This window comes from Phyllostomus discolor, chromosome 5, assembly GCF_004126475.2.
Source record: "Phyllostomus discolor isolate MPI-MPIP mPhyDis1 chromosome 5, mPhyDis1.pri.v3, whole genome shotgun sequence".
NCBI classification, from domain to species: Eukaryota; Metazoa; Chordata; class Mammalia; order Chiroptera; family Phyllostomidae; genus Phyllostomus; species Phyllostomus discolor.
This window is the reverse complement of record NC_040907.2, coordinates 80,871,154-80,896,898: the sequence shown is the minus strand read 5'-3', so window position 1 is coordinate 80,896,898 and position 25,745 is coordinate 80,871,154. Positions and strand designations below refer to the sequence as shown.

Below are 25,745 nucleotides of genomic sequence, written 5' to 3'. Positions count from 1 at the left end.
CAGAAGTATGCAGCTCAGCATTTATGGTCACGGTTTAGCTTCAAGCATTTTTCACGAATCTGGGTGACTAGGTAGGTCCTCCACAGCACCACCAGCTTTGCCATCGTCTTCTCCAGGCAGAGTCCCCGGCTTTGTGGCAGACTCACTGACTTTCAGACCTCCTGGTGGACCTCATCTCTCACTTTAGATGCTTGGCCCGGAACTTCCTCTGTGATCTCATACTTCACCCTTTCTGTGGTGCATCAGTGTCCTCCACTTTTGTCAATTCCCCACTGTTTTTTACCCTTTTTTGACTGCCATTTTTAGTTAGGGCAAGAGTTCCTGGTGACACAGGGGCATCTGGGGCTGCTTCCCACTCCCTCTTCCCCCATGTATCCCTGAGTATTCTTACAGTCACATACACACAATTCACTCTGGGTGGCAGCCTTCTTCTCTTCAGGACAGCAGGGCTGTTAACTTGCCATTTGTTATGCAATGTATTTTAAATGCTTTACCATCTGCTCTTCCACCCCCCACTCCCTGCAGTCCTGCCCATAGGCAGGATTTCGGGGGGGTGCTGTTCCCCTACTTTGAAGGGACCCAAGCTCTGCACCCTGCTACAGAGGCACTTTCATTGTATGTTTTTGACTCCTTTGTTGTAAATTACTTGGTCATCTAGATGTGAGTTTATTTCTGGGCTCTCTGTTTTGTTCCTTTATGTGCTTGTTTTTATGTAAGTACCATACTGTTTTAATTACTATAGCTTTGTAATATAATTTGAAATCAGGGAGTGTGATGCCTTCAGCTTTGTTCTTTCTCCAGATAGTTTTGACTGCTTAGGGTTTCTTGTGGTTGCACACAAATTTCAGGCTAGTTCTATTTGTGTGAAAAATGTTTGGAATTCTGATAGGGATTGCATTAAATTTGTAGATTGCGTTGGGTAGTATGGACTTTTACACAATATTCTTCTAGTTCACGAGCATAGAATTTCTTTCCATTTGGTAGGGTCTTTTTCAATTTCTTTCCTTTTCTCTAAAGATTTTATTTACTTTCTTTGGTAAAGATTTTATTTACTTTTTTTTTAGAGAGAGGTGAAGGAAGACAGAAAGAGAGGGAGAGAAACATCAGTGTGTGAGAGATGTATCTCCTGGTTGCCTCTCACACATCCTTGACCCTGGGGCCCTGGCCTGCAGCCCTGGCATGTGCCCTGACTGGGAATGGAACCAGCAACTATTCACTTCTCAGGCTGGCACTCAGTCCACTGAACCACACAAACCAGGGCTATTTGTTTACTTTTAGGGAGACGGGGAGAAAGAGAAACATTGATATGTGAGAAAAAAATTGATTAGCTGCCTCTTGCACACCTCCAACTGGGGACCTGGCTGGCAACCCAGGCATGTGCCCTGACTGGGAATCAAACTGGTGACCTTTTGGTTCATGGGTTGGTGCTCAGTCCACTGAGCCACACCAGCCAGGGCTCAGTTTCTTTAATGTCTTTCAGTTTTCAGTGTATAGGCTTCTAGATATTTTGTTTTTTTAGATGTAATTGTAAATGGTATTTTGTTTTTCTCTTTCTGATAGTTCATTAGTAATGTGTAGAAATGTAACAGATTTTTGCATATTTATTTTGTATCCTGCAACTAACTTTATTGAATTTATTTCAATAGTTGTTTAAATAGAATCTTCAAGGTTTTGTATGCTTTTTATCTTGTCATCAGCATGTACTCACAGTTTTACTTCTTTCTGATTTAGATCCCTTTTATTTCTTTCTCTTGCCTGATTGCTTTGGCTAGTACTTCCAATACTGTGTTTAATAAAAGTGGTGGGATGGGTAAGCTTATTCTTTACTTTAGAAGAAAGGCTTCCAGCTTTTTACCATTAACTATGGTGTAAACTGTGGCCTTTATTGTATTGAATTTTGTCAAATGCTTTTTCTACCTCTGTTGAGATTGTCATAATTTTTATCCTTTTGTTAATGTGGTGCATCACATTGACTGATTTGTGGATGGTGAACCATTTTTTTCATCGTTGGAATAAATGGCATTTGGTTGTGGTATATGACCCTTGAAAAAATTATTTTTCTTAATTGTTGTTCAATTACAGTTGTATGATCCTTTTAACCTGTTATTGAATTTGGTTTGCACATTTATGTTCATCAGGTATATTGGTTTATAATTTTTTTTATGCTATCTGTGTCTGATTTTGACTTTTGGCTACTGTTGTAAAATGAGTTTGGAAGAGTTCCTTTTTCTTTTCTTTTTTTTTTTTTTTTTTTTTGAGCAATGTGAGTTTTTGGAAGAATTCACCAGCAAAGTTGACTGGTTGTACTGGAATTTTGTTTATTGGGAGGCTTTTCGTTACTGATTGAATCTTATTACAAGTAATTGGTCAGTTCAGATTTTCCATCATTTATTCTGGGTAGCTTGTATGTTTCTAGGAGTTTACCCATTTTAAGTTGCCTAGTTTGTTTATAGTAGTCTTCATATGTTTTTGTATTTCTGTGGTATCAGTTGTAACATCTGATTATATTTGAGTCCTCTTTTTCTCTTGATGAGTCTAGCCAAAGGTTTGTACATTTTATTTTTTTCAAAGAATGACTTGTTATATTTTTCTTCTTTTATTTCTTTTTAGTCTCTATTCTCTATAAATTTTATTTATTCTAACTTTGGGCTTTTAAAAAAAACTTGTGGGGGTGTCTAATCTAGTATGGAAACCATGTAATACATACTCAAGCCGATGTGAGTTTTATGGGTGATAAATGTTGTGAAAAAAGTTTAAGCAGCTATTTAGATTGAGTGGAGGTATGGTCAGAGAAGGTTTCATTGACAAGGTGACTTTTGATTGAGAAATCAGTTGTGATAAGAGAAGTTCCAGAGGAAGAGAATTACAGGGAGGAAACAAGCGCAAAAGAGTAATTTAGGATATGGGTTGAAAGTGTTGCAGCCCCTATCAAGGATGCAAAGAAAGAAGTACTGAAAATGAAGAATCTTTATTGAGACCATTATGTCAGCGAATGACAGGAATCCTCACTCTGTTCTCTTCTGTGTATTTGGTCATTACTGTTTGTCAGGCAATGGCTTTAGGTATAGAGGGGCAACAAACCACACAATCCCGTCCTGCCCTTTGTGAACAGGACATTTATGGTAACAGGACAAAAAGTAGTTGGTACAAATTGTAAAGGGATTGCCTCCTTCTACATTTTGTTGCTTTTAATTTAAATGATAACACATTGTTAGAAATCTCTAACAAACATAAAATCAAAATGAGTAAGTCAATTTTTTGGTTCACTCAGGCTTCAATGTTAATGATATTTTCTGTATTCAGAAGTTGTTAAATTTTTATTCAGTAACAAGTGATTATAGTTTCATTTTACATACCACTGTATGATTTACAAGCCTTTTTATTTTCTTAAAATCTTTTAAAGTCCTGTTTGTCAGTAGTATATTTCTTGAACTTTCACATGGGAATAAACTACTAATAATTTCTTTATTTTTTGCTCAATATCTCAGAGCAACTTTAAATAGAATGTTTTGAGTTTACCGAATGGACCATTGTAAGTTATTTTGTGGTTGTTGAGGTAAAATTCACGTAATAGAGAATTCACCAGATTATTTTAAAGTGTATGCTTTTCAGAATTTTCTTTCTAAAGTTCAAGATTATAGGGAAGGCTTCGGACTGCTGTTTGTTCCAAGTCTTTTTTTAGCTTAGTGTGAAGTGAGAGGTCATCATTGAGTAGAGAGGCCTCAGAATATCTTAAGATGCAGTGAGTGCCAGAGCCAGACCACCAGCTCTGCCTCCTCTTCTTGCTCCCCTCACGCCATGGGAAGCCCTCTGTTCCCTCTCAGTGCATTATTTTGTGTTAAACCTCTTAGAAGCCTCCTTCTCATGGTATGGTAGGCCCAGTAAGTGCAACCTTAAGTACATTTGCCCCTCAGTGTCTGTGGAGTATTTGTTCCAAGATGACCCTCTCCGCCCACATACCACAATGGGCGGATGCTCAAGTCCCCTATATGTATCAGTATGCGGTGTGGTATTTGCACGTAACATGCACACATCCTCCCATATACAGTAAGTCATCTCCAGATTACTTGTAATATCTAATGCAATGTAAATGCTATGTGAATGGTTTTTATACTGTATTGTTTAGGGAATAATGACAAGAAAAAAGTCTTTACAGGTTGAGCACAGATGTTGCCATCTTTGGCTTAACTTTGCAGTAACATTCGTTTCTCTATTTTCTTTCTGTCAGAGGTTGGTTGAATTTGAGGATGTGGAACTCAAGGATATAGAGGGTCAGCTGTATAGATAATACTGGATTTTGCATTAATGACTCTATTGTTTTTTATAATAGAATAATTCTTGGTCAGGTGAGTACAGTTTACAGACTAGTGAGGGTTATGAGGCAAATATGCAGACTTATTTTTATGCTGTTTATTCATTATTTGATGTTTTCTGTGTTTCTTGTATTTAGTTATAGATTCATAATGGGTGTGATTTGAACAGTCCATGTCAGCAAACTCGAATCATAATTTGAAACTAATAACATCATAATTGCAATGGGACAGTGTGGTTGAAGTTGATGAACAATTGCTTATATGTTTATTTGAGAGGTACTTGGAGGCTCTCAATTGGTTTTTAAGGAAGAATCTCTAAGTAATTGTATTTATTGATTTAAAAAAATTCCAAGAAATTGGAATTGATTGGGAAATTTTGGGCCATATTTAGGGGAAATAATAAATGCTCAGTATAATGAGGAAAAAATTCTGTCTCAAATATTAAGCTATAGTTTGTTGGATTTTTCAGAAACTTTTCTGTTTGTACTACAGAGCATGCATTGTCATCACCTTCTGTGTCTGTATTTGGGGAATTTACTGGCACATTATATCCTCTCAGGCTCATGGATGCCGATGCCTCCTTCTCCTGTGTAAGCATCTTCCAGATATGTTTCCTTGCTTCTTACTGAGAAGCAATTCCCCTCTCCTCCCAGTTTATTGTTGGCCATGCAATTTTGTTTATGATGTTTTTGTTGCTGGTGGTTTTTCTCCTACTCTGTACTCTGAATCAGGAAGCCCATCTCCTTTTCTATTTATGGTAATTACTAGAGAGCATTTTATTTTGGCCCTTAGGGAGTGCCCGCTGTGTGTTTCTTTGTGTGGGGCATGTATGTTAGTTGAAAAGTGTTTTCTTTGAGGTCAGAGCTTTAGTAAAATGCTCTGAAAAGTTTGTTACACCCCAGTTGACTACTAAAATGTTTTTGTTTTGTATAGAATAAACCCTCCCCTCATTTTTCCTTTTAAGCGTTTCTTCATCAACTTGAATGATACAATCTGTCATGCTCTGTCTGTTTCCTCTGGTGTGTGGGGTGGAGGTCTTTCTGAGCTGCTGCCTTTATAACTGGTGTATGTTGGGAACAAAAAAGAAGCAAGTAGGTAGCTCAGTCTAGAGATGCACTTACCTGGGAACAAAAATGGATTGATATGTTAAAGTGGGTGGGAGATTTCACACAGCAGAGCTGGACAGTCCTTTCTCTGATAGCACTTGAAGAGGAAGGAAAGCTTCATATGTGTCCTTTAGGTAACTGGGAGGCTGGGTTATTCTGCAGTAGCTTGCATTTGGTTCAATGAGAAGAACTCAAGGAACATATAAAGAGTCTTTTTTCTTTTCGTTCACAATGATGGGACATCAGGTTAAACATGATCTGCCTTTCCCTCTTGATATAACTAAACCAGCAAGCAATCATATCCTAGTTTCTTATACTTGTACCAAGATGACATCATCATCATTATCATCATTAAAGATTTTATTTATTTATTTTTAGAGATGGGGGAAGAGAGAGAGAAACATAGATTGGTTGACTCTCATACACACCCCAACTGGGGACTGAACCTGCAACACATGCATGTGCCTGACCAGAAATTGAACCAGAGACCTTTGGTCTGTGGGATGATGTGTGTCCCCCCCCCCCCCCCCCCCCGGCTGAGCCACACTGGTCAGAGCCCAAGGCATACAAGGCATATTTTTGTGTTTATTATTGGTAAAGCAGAACACATCTCTGATATGAGGGGTTTCCTCACTCACTTCGAGGTGTGGAAGCTTTACGTGGTTATAGCAGTTTGATTCAATTCCTTGAAGTCGGCAGGTGCTCGCTTTGTTTCAGGTAAAGAAAGCTTTAGTATCAGCTAAAACTATTTTTGCTGATTTTAGAGAATATCAAATTACCCATTTTAGAGAATTACTGTCAAGAAAATAAAAAGTATATTAAGACAGTCTATGTGCTCTATTTAAATAATTACATGGTTTCCTTAGTTACATGGGCTTCATTTTTCTTTCTTAAAGATTCATTTTCTCAACAATTACTTATCAGGCTCTTAGTGTGTACCAGGCTTGATGTTAGGGACTCGTCAAATATAACTGTAATGCACTGAGACTGTGGTTCTGTCGGGGGGCCGGGGAGTAGCAATAGATGGGAGGTCAGGACTCAGTTCTGGACCCATGATTCTGAGTTTATCAAAATCTCAGGGCACAGGCCGCACCATAGCCAGTTCAGGCAGAATGGTGGTAAGGGCTGTGTACTTGATAAAGCTCCCCAGGGGGATGTCCAGGGCAGCCAAGCTTGACTACTAGTATTGTAGAGAATACTAGTGTTTCTAGTGGTGCTCCAACATCAATTCCAGTACCCTGCAATGGAGATGAGATAGGAATATGGGTGCCCAGTCTTCCCAGTGAAGAGTGTTGTAAGGAGAGAGAATCTTTTAAGCTTCAAGAGCTTGGGGTTTGCTGGAGAAGTTGGAAGAGAAAGCATAGGTGTGGCAACTGGGTATGACTCATACATAGGTGGGTAAAATGAAAATGTTGATTACTTACTGGGAATTACTTTCTGTATTTTTCCTTCAAGTCTTAGTGTTTACTTCTTTGGACTTTGAACTGCTCCACCCTTTTGGTCCTGACGGCTTTTCTGTCTGTGGGCTGGGCCAGGCCAGCAGCTGGCAGCCAGAGAGTGGCTGCTCTAGAGCCTTTCTGGAGTGACTGGAGAGAAAATAGGCTGTATAGTTGGTCTCACCTCCACACACATCTTTGAGATTTGTAATGACCTGAAAACTTGTCTGCATAGCCACAGTGTCATGATAGGCTGTTTTGTTAGCATATTTTGACTATTTGTGAGAGTGGGCCTAAGGTCAGTGTCATTTTTCTAATTGACATGTGAAGTCTACATATAAGAATGGGTGGAAGGGGGTGTCTGTGGGGTGTGCGTGTGCGGTTAAGAGACAGAAATTGAGTGATTGATATATGACCTCACATGGCCAAATAGGACTTCTTACCAGCAGCAACTGATCTGCAGTATTGCTGTATTGAGCATTGGATTTCTAAAGCTTCCATTGTCACATTAGTGACACTCCATCACTTGTCAGCTAGGGTTGTAATGTGAAATGCAGATTTTTATAGGCCGACTTTCTAGTAAGTGACAAATTCCTTTTGTTCCTTTCATACTCAGTCCTCTGCCTTCATTCACTCCATTTTAAAGCATCATTTTTCTTTTTTAATATATTTTATTGATTATGCTATTACAGTTGTCCCATTTCCCCCCTTCTCTCCCCTCCACCCTGTACCCCCTCTCCCACCCATGTTCCCCCCCTTTAGTTCATGTCCATGTGTCATACTTATGAGTTCTTTAGCTTCTACATTTCCCGTACTATTCTTGCCCTCTCCCTATCTATTTTCAACCTACATTCTATGCTACTTATTCTCTATACCTTTTCCCCCTCTCTCCTCCTCCCACCCCCCAGCTGCTAGCCCTCCATGTACCCTCCATTTCTGTGGTTCTGTTCCTGTTCTAGTTGTTTACTTAGTTTCTTTTGGTTTTGCTTTAGGTGTGGTTGTTAATAATTGTGAGTTTGCTGTCCTTTTACTATACATGTCTTTTCTTTATCTTCTTTTCTTAGATAAGTCCCTTTAGCATTTCATAAAATAAGGGCTTGGTGATGATGAACTCCTTTAACTTGACCTTATCTGAAAAGCACTTTATCTTCCCTTCCATTCTAAATGAGAGCTTTGCTGGATAGAGCAATCTGGGATGCAGGTCCTTGTCTTTCATGACTTGGAATATTTCTTTCCAGCCCCTTCTTGACTGTAAGGTCTCTTTGGAGAAATCAGCTGACAGTCTGATGGGAACTCCTTTGTAGGTGAGTGTCCCCTTATCTCTTGCTGCTTCTAGGATTCTCTCCTTCATTTTTACCTTGGCTAATGTAATTATGATGTGCCTTGGTGTGTTTCTTCTTGGGTCCAACTTCTTTGGGGCTCTCTGAGCCTCTTGGATTTCTTGGAAGACTGTTCCCTTTGCCAGATTGGGGAAGTTCTCCTTTATTATTTGTTCAAATACGTGCTCAATTTGTTGCTTTTCCTCTTCCCATTCTGGTACCCCTATAATTCGGATGTTGGAACGTTTAAAGGTGTCCTGGATGCTCTTAAGCTTTTCCTCATTTTTTTGAATTCTTATTTCATCATGCTTTTCTACTTGGTTGATTCTATCTTCCTTCTGGTCCACTGTATTGTTTTGAGACTCAGATTCCTTCCTTTCACTATTGGCTCTCCTCCTGCATCTCTTTTTATGGTAACCTGCATCCTTTCATCTAATTTGCGCCCAAAGTCAACCAATTCCGTGAGCTTTCTGATCACCAGTGTTTTGAACTGTGCGTCTGATAGATTGGCTATTTCTTAGTCGCTCAAAAGGATGAGTCCTGGGGGACTGATCTGTTCTGTTGGAAACATGTCTTATGTCTTTCTCTGTCCCCCCCCGGTCGCTCTTGTTACGGTGGGGGGTGGAGCCTTAGGTGTTCACTGGGGCTGGGCACCCCAGTCGCTAGATTGTGACGTTATACGTGGGGGCGGGAGCGGGGACGGGAGGGAACAATGGCGGTAGTTCCGTTCTCCTGGGCTCAGACCCTTCTCTGGGATCCTGGGCCACGAGCTCTGCTCTGGTCCACAATCGCTGCCTCACTGGGTCCGCCAGCCACAGCTTGCGTACTCAGGGATCACCGCTGTGTTCTTGCGCCCCAGATGGCTGTCGCGCCAATTTTGCGCCAAATTTTCCCCGACCTCCGTGCGCCGCCAACCTGGGCCAGCCCCGCGCCTGCTCGGCTTGTCGTCCCCTACCAGTCTGGATGTACGGGTCTACTTCAACTTCTTGGCTGTCCGACTTCCATTCAGATAAATCCTCTGTCAGTTCTGAGTGTTATTCTGTCTGTAAATTATTGTTGTTCTAATCTTGGTTGTGCGAGGAGGTACGGTGCGTCCACCTATTCCTCCATTTTGCCGGAAGTTCCATAAGGAGAGCATCATTTTTCTTAAGGCTACGAAAACCTTGCCATAAACTGACTTTTTCAGGTCAATTAGCTCTTCCCTGACCTTGCTTCTGATGTGTAAGTGAATAGGAAAGCTCTGTTTTTCTGCCCTTCAGTAAGTTAGGGTACCTAAAGTTTGATTCTAGGTTTGATTTTTTTAAATTGTTTTATTATTACTTTTTGAAGGATTTTATTTATGTACTTTTAGAGAGGGAAAGGGAGGAAGGAAGGAAGGGGGAGAGAGAGAGAGGGGGAGAGAGGGAGAGAGGGAGGGAGGGAGATATCAATGTGTGAGATACATTGATTGATTGCCTCTCACACACCCCCTACTGGGAACCTGGCCCAAAACTCAGGCATGTGCCCTGACTGGGAATCGAATCAGTGACCTTTTGGTCTGCATGCTGCTGCTCAGTTGACTGAGCCACACCAGCCAAGGCTGATTCTAAGTTTGATTTTTAAACTGCCAGCTGCAGTTATGTCTGTAGCTCTGATACATGGCTGAAACTTTTATGTCTCTTCGGGGTCTGTAGTAGGCAACTCTGACTCAGTACAACCATAAACTGAACGGTTGGTTCCATCCTTCTCTCTGCTCCAAAGTGCTCTTTTCAGAAGCACCCTCCTTATCTCCAGAGGCAGCTCCATTTACTGAGATGAAATTTTTCTTTCTTGTTAACATATATTTTATTGATTATGCCATTGCAGGTTGTCCCATTTTCCCCTTTTATTCCCCTCTGCCCTGCACCTCCCCTCCAACCTGCATCTAAACGCCACCGCCCCCACCTCCCCCCCACTCCCATCCCCTGTTCATGTCTGTGGGTCGTACATATAAGTTCTTTGGCTTCTCCATTTCCTGTACTATTTTTAACCTCCCCCTGTGTATTTTGTACCTACCAATTATGCTCCTTATTCCCTGTACCTTTTCCCACACTCCCCCCCCCCCCCCCCCATAACCCGCCAAAAATGATCTCCATTTTTGGGATTCTGTTCCAGTTCTAGTTGTTTGCTTAGGTGTTTTTTAGGTTCAGTTGTTGATTGTTGTGAGTTTGTAGTCATTTTTCTGTTTATAGTTTTGATCGTCATCTTTTTGTTAGATAAGTCCCTTTAACATTTCATGTAATAATGGCTTGGTGATGATGAACTCCTTTAACTTTACCTTACCAGGGAAGTGCTTTATCTGCCTTTCCATTCTAAATGATAGATTTGCTGATAGAGTCATCTTGGATGTAGGTCCTTGCCTTTCATGACTTTGAATACTTCTTTCTAGCCCCTTCTTGCCTGCAAGGTTTCTTTTGAGAAATCAGCTGGTAGTCTGATAGGAATTCCTTTGTAGGTAACTGTCTTCTTTTCTCTTGCTGCTTTTAAGATTCTCTCCTTTTCTTTAATCTTGGGTAATGTAATTATGATGTGCCTTGGTGTGTGCTTCCTTGGGTCCAACTTCTTTGGGATTCTCTGAACTTCCTGGACTTCCTGGAAGTCTATTTTCTTTGCCAGATTGGGAAAGTTCTCCTTCATTATTTTTTCAAGTAAGTTTGCAATTTCTTACTCTTTCTCTTTTCCTTCTGGCACCCTTATGATTTGGATGTTCTAATTTTCAAGTTGTCCTGGAGGTTTTTAAGCCTTTCCTCATTTTTTTGAATGCTTGTTTCTTCATTCTGTTCTGGTTGAACGTTTATTTCTTCTTTCTGCTCCATTGATTTGAGTACTGGTTTGCCTCCCTTCACTGTTGGTTCCCTGTATATTTTCTTCTGTTTCACTATATTTTTTTCATAGCTTTCACTTTTTCCTCCAATTTGTGACCATACGCGTAACCATTTCTGCGAGCATCCTGATTACCAGTGTTTTGAATTCTGCATCTGATAGGTTGGCTATCTCTTGATTGCTTAGTTCTGTTTTTGGAGCTTTGATCTGTTCTTTTATTAGGGCAAAGTTTTTTTTTTGTCTTGAGGCAGCTGTTATGTTGTGAGGGGCGGAGCCTTTAGGTATTGGCCAGCGCAGGACAACCCACATTGCAGTGTTGTGGCGCTGTGTGTGAGGGAGGGGTCAGAGAGGGAACAATATTGCTTTCTTGGCTCCCAGCTGGCTACCCACAAGCAGTTGGGCCCTTCTGGTGCTTGTTCCTGGGTCTCTCCAGGAATGGATCTCTCTGATGGGTGGGTCTCTCCAAGGAACTCTCCTGTGAGTCTGGGAGTTTGTCCTGCTGCTACAAACCCCTACAGGTTTTTACTGCCAGAGGTTTTGAGGCTTTATTCCTCACCCCGCCACCCCCCAGCCCTCAAGCATGGCAACCCTGGGTTGCATGGTCTGTCTTGCTCCCCAGTTGTTCTTCCCGGTTATTCACAGGCAAATGTGGGGCCACATGGTCCTCCAGCCCCCACCGCCTTGCTCCAGTCCTCTCAACCACAGCAACTGACACCACTGCCTGTCTTTGTCCATCCTACCTGTCTAAACACATGTTTCTTTAATTTCTTGGTTGTTGGACTTGTATACAGTTTGATTTTATGGAATTTCTGGTAATTTTTTGTTTTTAAATTTGTTGTTTTCCTTCTTTTGGTTGTGCATGGGTAGAAAGTCTATCTACCAATGCCTCTGTCTTGGTTGGGAGTTCGAAATTCTTTGGAGTCAATCTTTGACTTCTCTTCCTCACACATTTCATGTCAGTATTCACTTGGCTTGGCCTTCTAAAGTTTCTAGAAAGTTGTCACCTCTTGTTACCAATCTGGTCCTCACCTTTGGTGTAAGCACTTGCCACAGGGTTCTCTGCTTCTGTACTTACTACCTCCACACACGTACTCCACATGGCTTATTCTCTACACAGCAACCTGTGGGATCTTTAAAAAATGTAAATCAAATTCCATTATTTCTTGCTCAGAACTCTCCAGAGGACTACAGTTGTCCGCTCCCCACTTCTGCTTTATTCTTTCACACATGTTTTCTGAGGTGTAAATGGTAAACTTCAGCTTACATCCACTATGTTTGTAAGACACATTCTGTTTCTGTTACCACTGTGAAATGTCAACATAGGAAGAATCCTAACTTTCCTTCTAGAAAGCCCTATTTGCTTTCCCTAACAGCTTTGCTTAAAATGAGATTGTACATATTCCATGTCACCTTTTGGAGGGGGTCTGTCCTCATGACTTTAGTGAGATCTTTGTCAGTCTATAGGTAAGCATGAATCTTTTCACTGAACCCAGACACTGGTCCATCAGACTCTACAGAACTAAAACATTGTAGGAAGTCTAACTCTGCATGAAGGAAGAAATATTAGAACTGGCTTGGATGCAGGAACCAGTGAAAGTTTCCAGTTTTGTTTAGGTTGCAGTTTGTGATCCTTGCAAACCATTGTGAAACAGTGATACGGTTAAATCTTGTCATTGGACTAGGAATAGATTAACTTTTAAAAAGTACCAGTTTGAATACAGCTGATACCACTTGCTAACAGTTCTCATTGCAGAATCATGCAGTCTGTGCAATATAAAACCAAGAGCTGTGGGTAAACACAGGTAAATGGAGTCTGATTGACTGTTTATGTATTTCTAGGTACCAGAGTATTGATACGAAAAAGAGAATTGAGAATGGACTTTCATTTGTTTCTGTTGAGAAACTGTACTTACTTGTGGATTATCGTTGAAGTCATGATCAATATTTAGGAAATAAACACCAGTAATCCTATTTCCTGGTATTTGTTTTGAGATGGGTCTACAAAGATGAGAGCTCTTGCCTCTACTTGAGATGCTTATACCCTGTCAGTTAGGGGTGTTCTGTGATGTAGAGAGAGTTAAAGCCTATAGACTAAACTGGGTTGCTTATGAAAGAGTTTTTGTAGGCCGCTCAGCAGCCATTGGGAACTGTGGAAGGCTTTTGAGGAAAGCAAGGAGTGACATGGATTGATACTTTTAGAAAGTAACTCATTGCAATATGACTGATTTCTAAAGGAAATACATTATTTCCTTTAGAGAAACAATGTGGGAAAGATGTTTCCAATAGGAATTGGTTGGTGGCAGTCAGTTTGGAAGGTTTCTTCTGTAAGACAGGAGATGAGAGCCTGTTTTATTTCTGTCTCCAAGGACTGGAGAGACAGATAGTATTACCTGATTTAAAGAGAGAATGTGAACAATGAGAAAGGAGGTGCCTGTCCTGGTCAGGAGGTCAAACCATGGGTGCTGGGAGGGTGGCAGTAGGGTTGAGAAAAGCACACAAGAAGGTGTGGGAGGGGAAGGAGATTGTCAAGAAAATGACTTAGTAGTCATGGGCATTTAGAACATAATCCGGGATTTGGAGGGAAGATGGTGGCAGGGGCAAGGAAACAGGAAAACCAGGCAAGAGTCAGGTTGCTGATAAAAAACTTTGTTAGATTTGGCAGTTATATAATGTTTTTCAAGGCAGTGAGAATAGTTTTCATGGAAAGGCAAGGTGGGAGTCACATCCATTGCAAGGCTGGTGTACAAGTGTACCTGTGGTTCTCAGAGCATGGGCTCAGGACCTGAATCACCTGGGAGAAGCTGGAAGCAAGGCTCTCATCGCAAGGGTCGTCAAGCCCTTAGTTGTTTCTCAGGAGTGTACAAGCTGTCAATCATTCCTCTAGGTTATTTGTTTTGCCTTTGAAGAAACAGAATTCTAGAACTAGAATCCAGGTCTCTGTTACCTCGAAGGCACTGTTTTTTTACACTTCCCACCTGTTTGTATGTGTTCACTCATAGGAAATGTTTTGAAAGCCTATCGTGTGCTCCATTCATCTTTATGTATTGGGGGGAGGGGAATAAGACATGTGGCAGGTTCATTATCTGGAAACATTTGTGTGATCTTACTTCATAGTTGTAAAATATAGAGAATTTGTACCAGAAACAAGTAGTGTGTGGTCTCCTGTGCAATGATTGACATTTATCATTAGTGGAAGTGCTATTTTGAGGGGGAAACACACATTAAAATTGTTTCTAGAGACCAAACCTGTAATGACAGGGTGCAAACCAATCTCAGGGTGGTCCTTGACTCAGGGGAAGGCTGGAGGGTACAAGAAAAAAGGGGGTCAGGCACAGTATCAGTTTATGTTAAATCCAAGGACGAGGTTTATTTGTATACTTTAATTTGGAGATTTTTATAAAGTGGCCAAAAATAAACCTAATTGTTTATGATGTAGCACGACTATGTAGCTGATCCCCTGGGAGTATATGTGCACTTAGGCGTATTTCCTAGTGGGGGGTTCGTGCTGAATCACAAATGCCAGCAAGACAGATAGCTAGCTGTTGATTGAGCTTGTAAAATGACTCCAGCAGTGTCTGGGGGCCTGGAGGGAGAAACAGAAATGCTGAAATTGCCTAAATCCTTTGCCATGGCTCACAGGCCCATGACCTCAAGTGGCTCTGGTGGGGCAGCAGTCAGTCTAGTGTCTCGGGTTGCCCTGCTAGGGTGGTTGACGGAGGAATGGCTTTTGTCTCCTTGTAATCCTGGAGGACTTATTTTGTAGGGGATTCCTTAAAAGATGATTTGAAGGCATACTAAAGCAGTGTGTGTCTTAAGGGTTTACTTGTAGAGTGAAGAATCCTGTGCTTCCTCCTCAGAATTTCATACACTTTGCCTGCAAAAACTGAAAGGCCAGATGTAGCCAAGGACTGGATTCATGTTCCTCAGAGTTGTATGGGCGAATATCTGCAATTCAAGTAGTTCATGCCTGCTTTAGACTCTGATTTTCTTGTGCAGGGCATAAGTATGCAGCTATTCCAGAATTTTCTTGCTAAGTTGAGTGGAGCATAAATATAGTACTTATTTTGAAGAATCTCTCAGGGACATAATTAAATGCATTAGCAAGTAACCCGCAGTCTATTTAAACTATCCAATTAAATGTAATATATGTTCTAGGACAGTGATGTCTAATAGAGCTTTATGGGATGATGGAAACTTTCTGTAGCTGTGTTGTCCACTTTTGAAAACATGTAGTATTGGGTACTTCAAATATGTCTAGTACAACTTAAGGCATTTAATTTTTTAACTTTATTTGTACATAGATAAGCACATGTGGCTAGTGGTTACTGTTGGTTAGTATATCTTAGAACATGTCATTTGGAAGGTATTCTGATTAACATAAAGAAGGACTAAAAGATCCAAATTAGTTACAATTCCTTTGGGAACCTACTTGTTAATCATTTACTCCCAAATGAAGTTGTTGGGTAGTCACATGTTGGCATTGCTGATACCGAATGGTTCCTGATTCTGATTGTTTTTTGTTTTTTTTTTTTTTAAGTTTTTTTCCTCTGTCCTGTCCACTGGAGGTAGATTTGTCAATCCAGATTTCTGCTAGATTCTTGGAGATAATCCTTAAGTAGATCTTGAGTCTTTTCTGATTATGTTGAAACAACGCACTGTGTCAGAGGAAGAGCTGCAGGAGGCTTGAACACGCTGCGCTGCCCTTGCTCCTGTTCCCTGGCTGCGCCGGTTAACCATGACTGGGTGGATGTCGCAGCCCCTGCTGCTGCTGCCTTGACAACGGTGATGTCTGACGTGCTCAGACGCAAAAGAGCTGACTTGGCAGCTGCCCAGCAGATTTTTATAAAGGCTCAGCTGGTGGCCGTGGATTCAGGCTGTCAGAGTTGTGTTATGCAATAAATCGTTTTCAGCAGAAGTTCTTAATCCAATTTCAGCTGTAGCCTATTTTTAAAATAGGCCGTAATCAAAGATAAGTACACATTATTTCGTGGGAGTTTGGGAGAAGCAAAACTCTCCTTGCATAAGCATTTTCAGACCGTTTACTTTATCCCAGGAAGCATGTCATCTGTCTGAGGAAATTTGCTGCTTGAAGTGCTTTTAATTTAGAATCAAGGCAAAGGCATATCGTTCACAAGTTCATAAGTCAGTGGTTTTCTGGCCACTTATTTGTAGGTGTGAACATTTCCCCAATTTCTTTTTGATGTTTGAATATTGACAATTGAACCATTTTATGGAATTTAGGAAAATGAATTAGCATTGAGTCAATTTGAGGTTTCTACTGGAGAAAATACTATTTGTTAAAAGGGAAGAAACAGTGGTTTTAGCCTAAGTTTTAAGTTATACCTTTCTCACATTTTTCTTCAATATTCTTTCTCTCTTCCCCTTATTTATTTATTTGGCTCTGGAAATCCTTGTTTATATTGAATCCATGCCAAGAATCCACATCCCTAACACTTTTTTGATGCTTTTATTATTCTCTCCTCAAACTGTTGATGGAAGAAACCAGCATTTCAGACAGCAGCAAATTTTATTAAGTAGGATGATTTAACAATAGGCATATGTGAACTTATTTTGAAAATAAAAGACATTCACACATAGTTTTCTAGTCATTTTCCCTGGAAGGAGTAAAGAGCTGTCAGTTTTTTCTCTCTGTCTTGCTCATGGACCCAGTTTTTCAAATTTTGTTTTCTTACCAGCCGGCCTTGTGCAGCTGTCAGTTAGGCATTCAGCCTTTCTCTCTACCATGTGGTGTTTCATGTTAGTCCCACTTAGGGTAGGGGGTGAATATAGGAATTGGGCATCACATCTCATTTTCTTTTTAAAAGGGGTGAAAAGTCACGTCCTTCCACTCCCAGAGCCATGGCAAAGTGGGCAGGAACGTGATACATGCGTTGGTAACTCATCTAGTGGCTCCTGTAATTCAAGCACATAATTGTTATTTGCCTTGGCACTTGTATGAATTTTAATGAAGAGGTTGCCTGTTATGAGAAGGTCTTCCTACTATGAACCCGAACACACTCTTTTTCCAACCGCCACACTCCCATTTGCTTGTACTTAGAAGAGACAGTGAAGAACATTGGACGCTTTGGCCCCTCCATGTCCGGGCAGGGGTATTTTCTGTGGAATGTTATGCCATGTGCAATTATGCCTGTCCCTGTGCCCCCCTCACTCTGGTCCCTCTTTATAATAAGCAGGTTGGCATTTAAAACACTGGGGTGAGGTTCTGGATTTCAGTTTAAAAGACAAGTGTATGTTACGCTTCAATCCCAGTACATATGTCTTGGATTTGCCTTTATTTTTATTTGGTAATTTGATTAAAAATGATCTCTGTGGGTTTGTAGACTTTTTAAAAATTGAATTCAGATATGCCGGAAGGGAAGTAGTACCACTGGTTAACTTGAGTCCAAGTTTCCACCAGTCATCCTGCATCATTATTAACAGTGACAGTCTCTTAGGCAGTTTGCGCAAATGATTGGAAATTATCTTCCATTGGTCCCTATTTAATTTTTAAATAATAGTTGTAATTGTTGGAAAATTTTTTAAAGAATCGATCAGAGGCCCTGGCTGGTATGGCTCAGTGGATTGAGTGCTGGCCTGTGAACGAAAGGGTCACCAGTTTGATTCCCAGCCAGGGCACATGCCTGGGTTGGTGGCCAGGTCCCCAGTAGGGGGCAGGTAAGAGGCAACCACACACTGATATTTCTCTCCCTCTCTTTCTCTTTCCCTTCCTCTCTATAAATGAATGAATGAATGAAAAGGAAAGGAAGGAAGAATCAATCAGAAATGTGCTTCCCTCTGTTTGACCCATGCCTTTTCATCATTTGCCCCCTCCTAAATCAAGATGAACTGAATTTGAAACCGTAATAAAAACCCATACATGGACAAATTGTATAAGGATGCTTGAATGATATCATTAGAATAGATTATCACACAAGGTAGTGGGAGAGGCCAGTGAAGTAAGATCCCTCCCCCTCCCCCTTCCCTCCCCTGCCCCCCTTCTCCTCCCTTTTGCTAGCTAGTCTCTAGCTAGAGCTGTTGCTCTTGACTTGTTTAGTTTTTTGTATAACATTTACATTCACCTCTTGAAATTAGTAATATAGTTTTGCTTTCATTTAGGAATGAGTGTGAGTTACACATTTGACATTTCTTCTTTAATAACAAATTTCTGAGTTTTGAAATTTGCTTCCTGATACGGTACCTGAGAACCAATTGACTGACTACCTGATGGCTCACACCAGCTCCTGCTTACATCTCCAACTGAGAGACATCTGGCCAAGGCACTGAAACTTAACCTCTGAAAGATAACTTCCAAGTTTTATGATTACTTTATTTCCCACTCAGTTTACTTATTTATTTTTAAAAATATGTTTATTGATTTTATAAAGAGAGGAAGGTGGAGACAGAGAAACATCTTTGTGAGAGAGAAACTGATTGGTTGCCTCCCATACACAATCTGACTGGGGATCAAATCTGTCACCTAGGTATGTGCCCTGACCGGTATTGGAACCTTCTACCTTTTGGTGTGTGGGATGATGCTCCAACCAAGTGAGCCACACTGGCCAGGGCTTTCCCACCCATTTTAAACTGAAGGGAGAAAGCAGTGGTACTCAGATCTGAACAGAGAACCATGAGCATTCTTTGCATGTTAGTGTTGATCCCACTGCTGCCTAAGCATGCAGTGAGCACCCAGCAGACGTTTGCCATGGTTAGATTCGTTACCACTTTTTATGTGCTTCTCATAGGACTCTCAGGGCATTGGCCTCTGCCCTGCACCTGTTTTGCAAGCCTGACTGACCTGAGTGTTCCTGTTTTTTCTTGCATTTGAGTGTTCTGAAGAGATTTTAAAGGCCTATTTTGCTGAAGAGCTGGCTGTCATTGGAGAGCAGCAGCCCGTGAAGACTCTGGCAGGGCCTGTGGCTAAGTGGAGAGTATGATTTTACTGTATCAGTGATCAGATCAGTCTTGAGACGGTAAATTAGAAGAAGTCTTGGTACAGTTATAGTGTATCAAATCAATAATTCGGTGTTTTAAATTTTGAATGGTCAGCAAATTTGTTCACATTAGAATGCCTAATTTCAAGCTTTGTTTAAACTAACATTCATTTGAATTTACAACCGACACTGGAGGGTGGGGGTAGGTGAGAACTCAAGTACAGTGAATACAGGCTCAGTGTAAGTTGTCATGCCTATGCCCTTTAACCCCATCCCTCCCTGTGAGCATGTGTGGGTAGAAGACATGGTGACTTGCACCCATTTGATCCTGCACCTTCTTTTTTGTCTTGTAAAATTAACCTGGTTAAGGAGTATAATTTGATTTATATTGTCATGCATGCAGGTTAATGGCCTGTGTTTTTATTTTGTTTGTTTTCCTTAGCAGCAAGGAGAGCACCACAGGAAAAGAATTCTACAGTTGGGAGCCATGCATGTCCTTGGGTAGGGCCGTCTTTTGGGTTTTGTTGCATAATGACGAAAAAAATTTTTGCCTGTCCCCCAAGAAACAAATAAAATCACTGTGGAGGGTGTAGTTAACTGCCAGCTCAGTGAGATCCTACCGTGTAATGTGGCTGCTAAAACTTATTTTAATTTTGGGTTTGCGGATAGAAACTGAAGTGACCTAATTGTATATGTTGGTCCTATTCTGGGATATTATTCACATGTTGAATATATATTTAATTCTGGGTGTCACGTTTTAGAGGGAAGTTGGCCCAATGTTGGTAATCAGAGGATAAGTGTTGGGGAGACCATGTTGCATAAAAAAATGATTCTAAAAACTAGCATTTCTTTTTTCTTTTTTAATTAAAATTTTTTTACCTAATTTATTTCACAATTACAGTTGACATACAGTATTATATTTCATGTGTGGAACAGAGTGATTAGACATTTATATACGTTACCAAGTGATTACCCCAGTAAGTCTAGTAACTACATGACACAGCACACAAACTTGACATTTCTCAGTGTCTTGCCTTTTTTGTTGTTTTCACCTGTGCCGTTTGATCAGTTGTTTTAGCTCTGTGACGAGACGTCAAAGTAAAGATTTTTCAGGGTTTACCAATATAGACTTCTTATATCTGGCAGGAGAGGAGGCAGCAGTAGTAGATGGATATTAGAAGTATGCGTATTGAGGTTTCACTCATCTTTACTTTTGCCTGTTTTGATTGGAATTAGAAGGTGATATGAAATAGGCATGGAGTAGAGAACAAGTGTGTGCTGCAGAGCTTCTGAAACTTGAATATGCATGGGAGTCACCTGGCGATCATCTTAAAAGGCAGATTCTGATTAAGTAGGTCTGGGTGGGGTCCAGAAGTCTGCATTTCTAACAAGATGCCAAGTGATTAAGGTTCTGGCGGTCTGTGGACCTCTCTTGGAGTCACAAAGATATGAAAGGAGGTTGTTGAAGGCTGTTTAATCTCTAATCTGGAGTTTGAATTTTGAAGAATGGTTACGTGGGGCTGCCTGTCCCAAGGAGCGCAGTGTCTTCATGTGCCTGCTTCTGGTGCTTCTTTTTCTTACGCGTCTTGTAAGTTTGAATAGCTAGAGTTTTGTTGTGCTGTTTTTTTCTTTTAATAAAAAAGATTAGTACCATAAGCATTCAAGTTTAAATTCTGACCAGTTGCCACTTTTGATAAGAAATTCTCCAGTTATTACAAAGAGCAGTAAATCTTTTGCAGATGAAAAGAAAACCCTGTCACTTTTAAAGGCTTTCTTACTCAGTCTTCCATTAGCCAAAGGAAGTGATTTTTAGCAGTCAATAGCAAAGTAAACCTAGATCTGTGTGACTTTCCCCGCACTCCTGTCAACAGAACCAGATATTTTTTATTTATACTGGTGTTTGCGAAGCATTTGCTTCGAGGTAGGGAACTATGGATAAGAGGTTGGGGGTAGGAATGCAGAAAGGTGGTGCATTGTCTGGGAGCTTGAATTGTGCACCCCTGGTTTTTGATGCTCTGTTAACCTGAAGGTCTTAACTGAAACCTCAAAGGTACAATAGCTGTTTTTAATCTTGAATGAAATTAATAAGAATTGGCATTCACTCTGGACAAGCGAATTTACATCGTAATGAAGTTGCTGGACTCTGGTATCAATGACTACAACTTTTCCTGTGTTGTCCTTTATTAGGCTGACCAGTAAACCAGAATGGACAAGGTGCTTGGTTTTGTGGGAGCAATCTGGAGGAAGCCAAAACAGATCTTTCTCTGTTCAGTGCTGTACTGTCAAATCCTGATGATGCCCACCTGAGAAAGGGAGAGCCAGGTCTAGCAAGGTCAAAGGGGATAATTAGGAGTTTTGAATATTGAGGCACTCGTGGGGCACGATTGATTTGAAAGTAGTGATTTGGGAATGAATAATTGAATATAAGAGAGTAGGGGAGGGTATAAAGAGAGAATACTGGGAGATGCAGAGGAAAAAGGAGCCTGCACAGATGTGGTGAGTAGGGAGAGGAACAGGGAGGCATTTTGTGAAGGAGTTGGTCCGTATTTAGCTGAAGCTAAGAGACCGTGAGAGAGCCATTAGATTTGGGCCCTATAAGACCATGTGGGCTTTTAGGTGGGTGCTGTGGGTGTTTTTTTTTGGTAGGGAATTAGGTGGTTGAGGAAGGGGTGGTGCTGCCAATATTGTAGTAAGTTGACAAACTTACTACTGGAGATGAGAGGCGTAGCCCGGCCCTTTGGGGTTTGCCACTATATGGAGTGTTTTAAGGGGGTAGCAGTGATTTGTCCAAAAAAAAATTGTAGTGATTTCAGGTACTTCACTTAAAACATCCTGCATAATAGTAAGGTTATGCACTGGCAGGCCGAGCATGGGTGAATGTAGGTGAGAGCAGTGAGATTGAGCTAGAGTTAATATTGTTCCCAGAAATATTTATTGAGTTCATACGCTATCAGGTATGTTTTAGGTGCTGAGATAACATGGTGAATAGGAGAAACAATTTCCTGACCCCATGCAGACATTGTTTAAATGGCTGATTAAATAAGACAGCTGTTGTAAAAGGGAAAATAAAAAGGAAGCCCCTATAATTAGAGGTCATATAAACTCTTCAAGAGAGAGGTGTTGTGTTCTGAGTTGCCTGACCTTTAATGATAGTTATGTCGAGACTGTTTTTTAGAGCACTCAGTGCTTGGCTGTTCTCAACAGCAGAGTGTTAGAGGCATCTTCTTTCTGTCCTTCCATGATACCCACCTTGGAGGGCTCTGTGTTGCCTCATGGACGTGTGCACACCTTTGATTCTGCACCTGGCATTCCATGAGGGAGGGGTTCCACCACCCTGGTCTGTAAGCTGAGTGTAGGGTGGTTCATTATGACTCTGCAGCTGTGAAAGGCAGTTTAATTTTTAATTTCTGAATTATTGCATACCCATTGAGCTTTTGGAAACAGAACAGAGTCAGATTATTTCCTACTTATGTCACCCTTTTGAGGGAGGTGACAAGTCTTGACCAGCACTCCAGATTATAAAAGAGCACTTGTGTTTCTTTAAAAAAAAGTTTGATTTTTAATGTTTAGGATTTGAAAACCCATACTCTGTGTCATGGATTTGCTTCTCCTGTATTTAAAGTACTTTTTATAGGTGTAATGAAGCTGTTCTTGTGCCAGTAAGTGAACCTTAAATGCATCTTCCTTTGCAGGAGTTTTCATCTCACATGGTTTATGTTTTAATTAGACATTATTAGTAGGGGTGTAAGTCTCTCTTACGAAGTCAGAATGAAGGTACCAGCCTGAACAGGATGCAGAAAAATCACCCCAGGAATTTTACATTGAAAGCTATTTTTGAGGCATTGTAATTTTTACACTGCAGGAAATAATAGTTAATAATCACATCACTGTTGTGGAGATGCAAATGATGAGAGTAGGAACTTGGCTGTGATGAAGAAAACTTAGCTGCATGGCCTTTATGGCATAGAGTTTGGAAGCTGAAAAGGTGGGTTTCAGCCTAATAAACATTAATTCCTCCTAGATTTACGACTGTCATTTGGTTGCAGTGACTGTGCTGGTGAAGCTTTCATGAAAACTCAAGAAAGTTGCTATAAGTGTGAATTCAACTGTGATATGCTTTTCTGTATGTGTTGTGTAGCTAAATCAATCTGCCTTAGACACAGGTTAGTTATTCAGGCTGCTCAGATGAGTCTGATCAGAGTGCTTCATTTTTCTGGTTTTTAGCCACGTGATTGGAAGATCTCCAGTGACTTATACCAAGTGACGGGTTCTGCCTGACAGGCTGAGGCAACATTTGCTGGCTGCTTTTAGCCTTCATGTTTGAATCTTAGCCACCACCCTGTTTAGTAGACGTCTTGGCTCTCAGGAGAGTGACCAGGAAGTGCCTTCTTCCTCCACAGGTAGCAGAACTCTCAGCTTGCCTGTCTACAGGAGGGAAGGGTATGGACAGGAAGCTGGAAATCCCAGCTTCCTTCTTTCCCAGAGTGTCGCTTCCCCTTATTATAGAAGACTGAGAATTACTCTCGTCCTAGGAAATCCTGGAAGCTTAACAAGAGTGCAGCTTAATTTATTTAGGGCCTAGAGTTTCTATGTGGTTGGATTTCTAAGATGTAGTTTGTGTTTATGCAGAGTTTAGGAATTTTAACTCTGGAAAAGACCTCAGATTCCTTTGGCCATCCATCCAGTATAATAGCACTAGTCTTACTCTGAGGTATATGGGTCCCTGTTTGAACAAAAGGAACGTGAGTATCCTAAATCCTGTTTTTACCTAAGGTATTATGTTTTCCCTATTTTCTTAAGTCCCAAAATATCTGAGAAGATCAAATACTTCCATGTGTAAATTGAACTGGTATAAATGCGGTCTTGATGTGGGTATGTGAATGTGAGGGCTTCTTAAGCAAACCTTGCACAGATATTCACAGAAGAACCTATAAATGTCCCCAGCCATTTGAGTCTACCCTTTAAACTGCAAAATCCTGATTGTTGGTTCCCTACAACAGTTATCTCAGTTCAGTCACTGATATTTGCTATCTGCATCTTCCAGGTCTGGCTCTTATTCTGTCTCAGTTTCCTGCTGGTGTGTATCCCCACACTTGCTCCCCTCTCCCCTTAGTGCTTCTTCAATTCTAATCTTCCTTTATATTTTTATTACTGGAATGGTTTCTGGGCTGGCTGCTAGTTCTTTGATTCCCCCACCCCAGCCTTCCAACCCAGCTGCATTTTTTTCAGTCTTCTCTGAAGAACTTGCATTGCATTGGATCCAATAGGCATAAGGGAACCACACTTTTAAAAATAGATCTTCCAAGACCTGTTACTAACCTGTGTATTTTTTTAGTCTAACTCTCCCACCTCAATCCATTGCCCTTTTCCACAGTGATCAGTTTTTCTCTTCCTCTCTTTTTCTCGTTCATTTGTGACTCATTTCCTTAAGAGGCTATTGCTGATCCAATTTCATTTCTTCTAACTGAATTATAAATTTTCTTGAAGGTAGCACCAACCCCCAACGACAACCACAAAAATTTCCAAAAGAGTGGAGCACGTATTTGTAAGGCAGTCTACATTCTGGCATTACTTACTTTATGAAACTCTAACATAACGGTTAATTACCTGGTTGTGAGTGTAGTAACTGCTTTTTGTGAATTTTGCCAGGAATAGAAAACTTCAGTATTACCCATTAATGAAGGTCTTTGGGTGTGCGTACCTCAAGGAAGTGAGGTGGTTTTGTCTTTATTTCAGTCCCTCGTACAGTGTGTCGGTTAGCGTTCTGCTTGGGGCCTTTCCAGTTGTTGGAAGGGCCAGTGCTGTTCCTTTGCCATAGGATGTAATACTGAGCTTCAGAACCGTGTCTTAATCACATAGTACTTGTTTGAAAAGTTTTTAAAAAATTTATTTAGATTCTTAATATCTTACTTGCTTTCTTTTAAGTAACTCCCTTTTTCTTTCTTTCTGTTTCTCCAGGATGACAGTGATGGGATTCCATGGTCAGAAGAAAGGGTGGTACGTAAAGTCCTTTATTTGTCTCTGAAGGAGTTCAAGAATGCCCAGAAGAGGCAGCACGGTGAAGGCATTTCTGGGAGCCTGAAAACAGTGAATGGTGAGTTAACGATCTGTTGGAATCTCTGTACTGTTTCTGTGTGGGATGTATTTTTTGTAGCGTGTGCTTTTTAAGCTAGGTCCTTAACTGTCAGTAATTCTGGACATCCCGATGGATTTATAGGTTCATTTTCATGTGTCTTTATGTGCTGCACAATAAATTGGCAAGGTGTCTTAGTTAGTCCATTCCCTATACAAATCTTATTTCTTATTAGGTCCTGGGTTGACTGTGGAGCCTGTTTCATAGTTTTTTTTCTGTGGATATCTGGTGTATTTTTCTGTACAACAGCAGAAGTCTTTGACGATCTTCCTGTAGTGTGCAGCCTTTGGTTTTTATCCCATTTGTAAAGGAAGCAGCCTAAATCTACAGTGTGCCTACTGCCCTCCCTACTCTCTGGCACAGCATCCTCCCGAGTGCCCACTTCCTTGTAGGTTGATCCCAATGGGCAGGCTGCTACTCGCAGCAAGTGTGCAGTAGCATGGAATGTCTGTGCATCCAGAAGTGTACCTCTTCCTGTGTGGTTATCTAAAGGACCCTTGAAGTCTGCAGGGAAACTTGCTATGTGAATGTATTCTGATGTCTCTTTTTAATGGGGTTTAGTATGATTCAGCTGAAATCATCAGGCAAAAACCATTTCAGAACATTTGGTTTTTCAGTTTATGTGGCTGTGGTGGCATTCCACAGTCTTTTACTTACTAATCTCTT

At 40.9% G+C, this 25,745-nt stretch overlaps 1 protein-coding gene across 1 annotated transcript in view; it reads left to right on the top strand.

The window, feature by feature from the left end:
- The window catches only part of JARID2 (jumonji and AT-rich interaction domain containing 2), a 254,197-nt gene that overhangs the window by 97,384 nt on the left and 131,068 nt on the right, over positions 1-25,745 (top strand). The window contains 1 exon segment of the mRNA XM_028511671.2: positions 24,905-25,040. Within this exon segment, the coding sequence (XP_028367472.1) occupies positions 24,905-25,040 (136 nt within the window).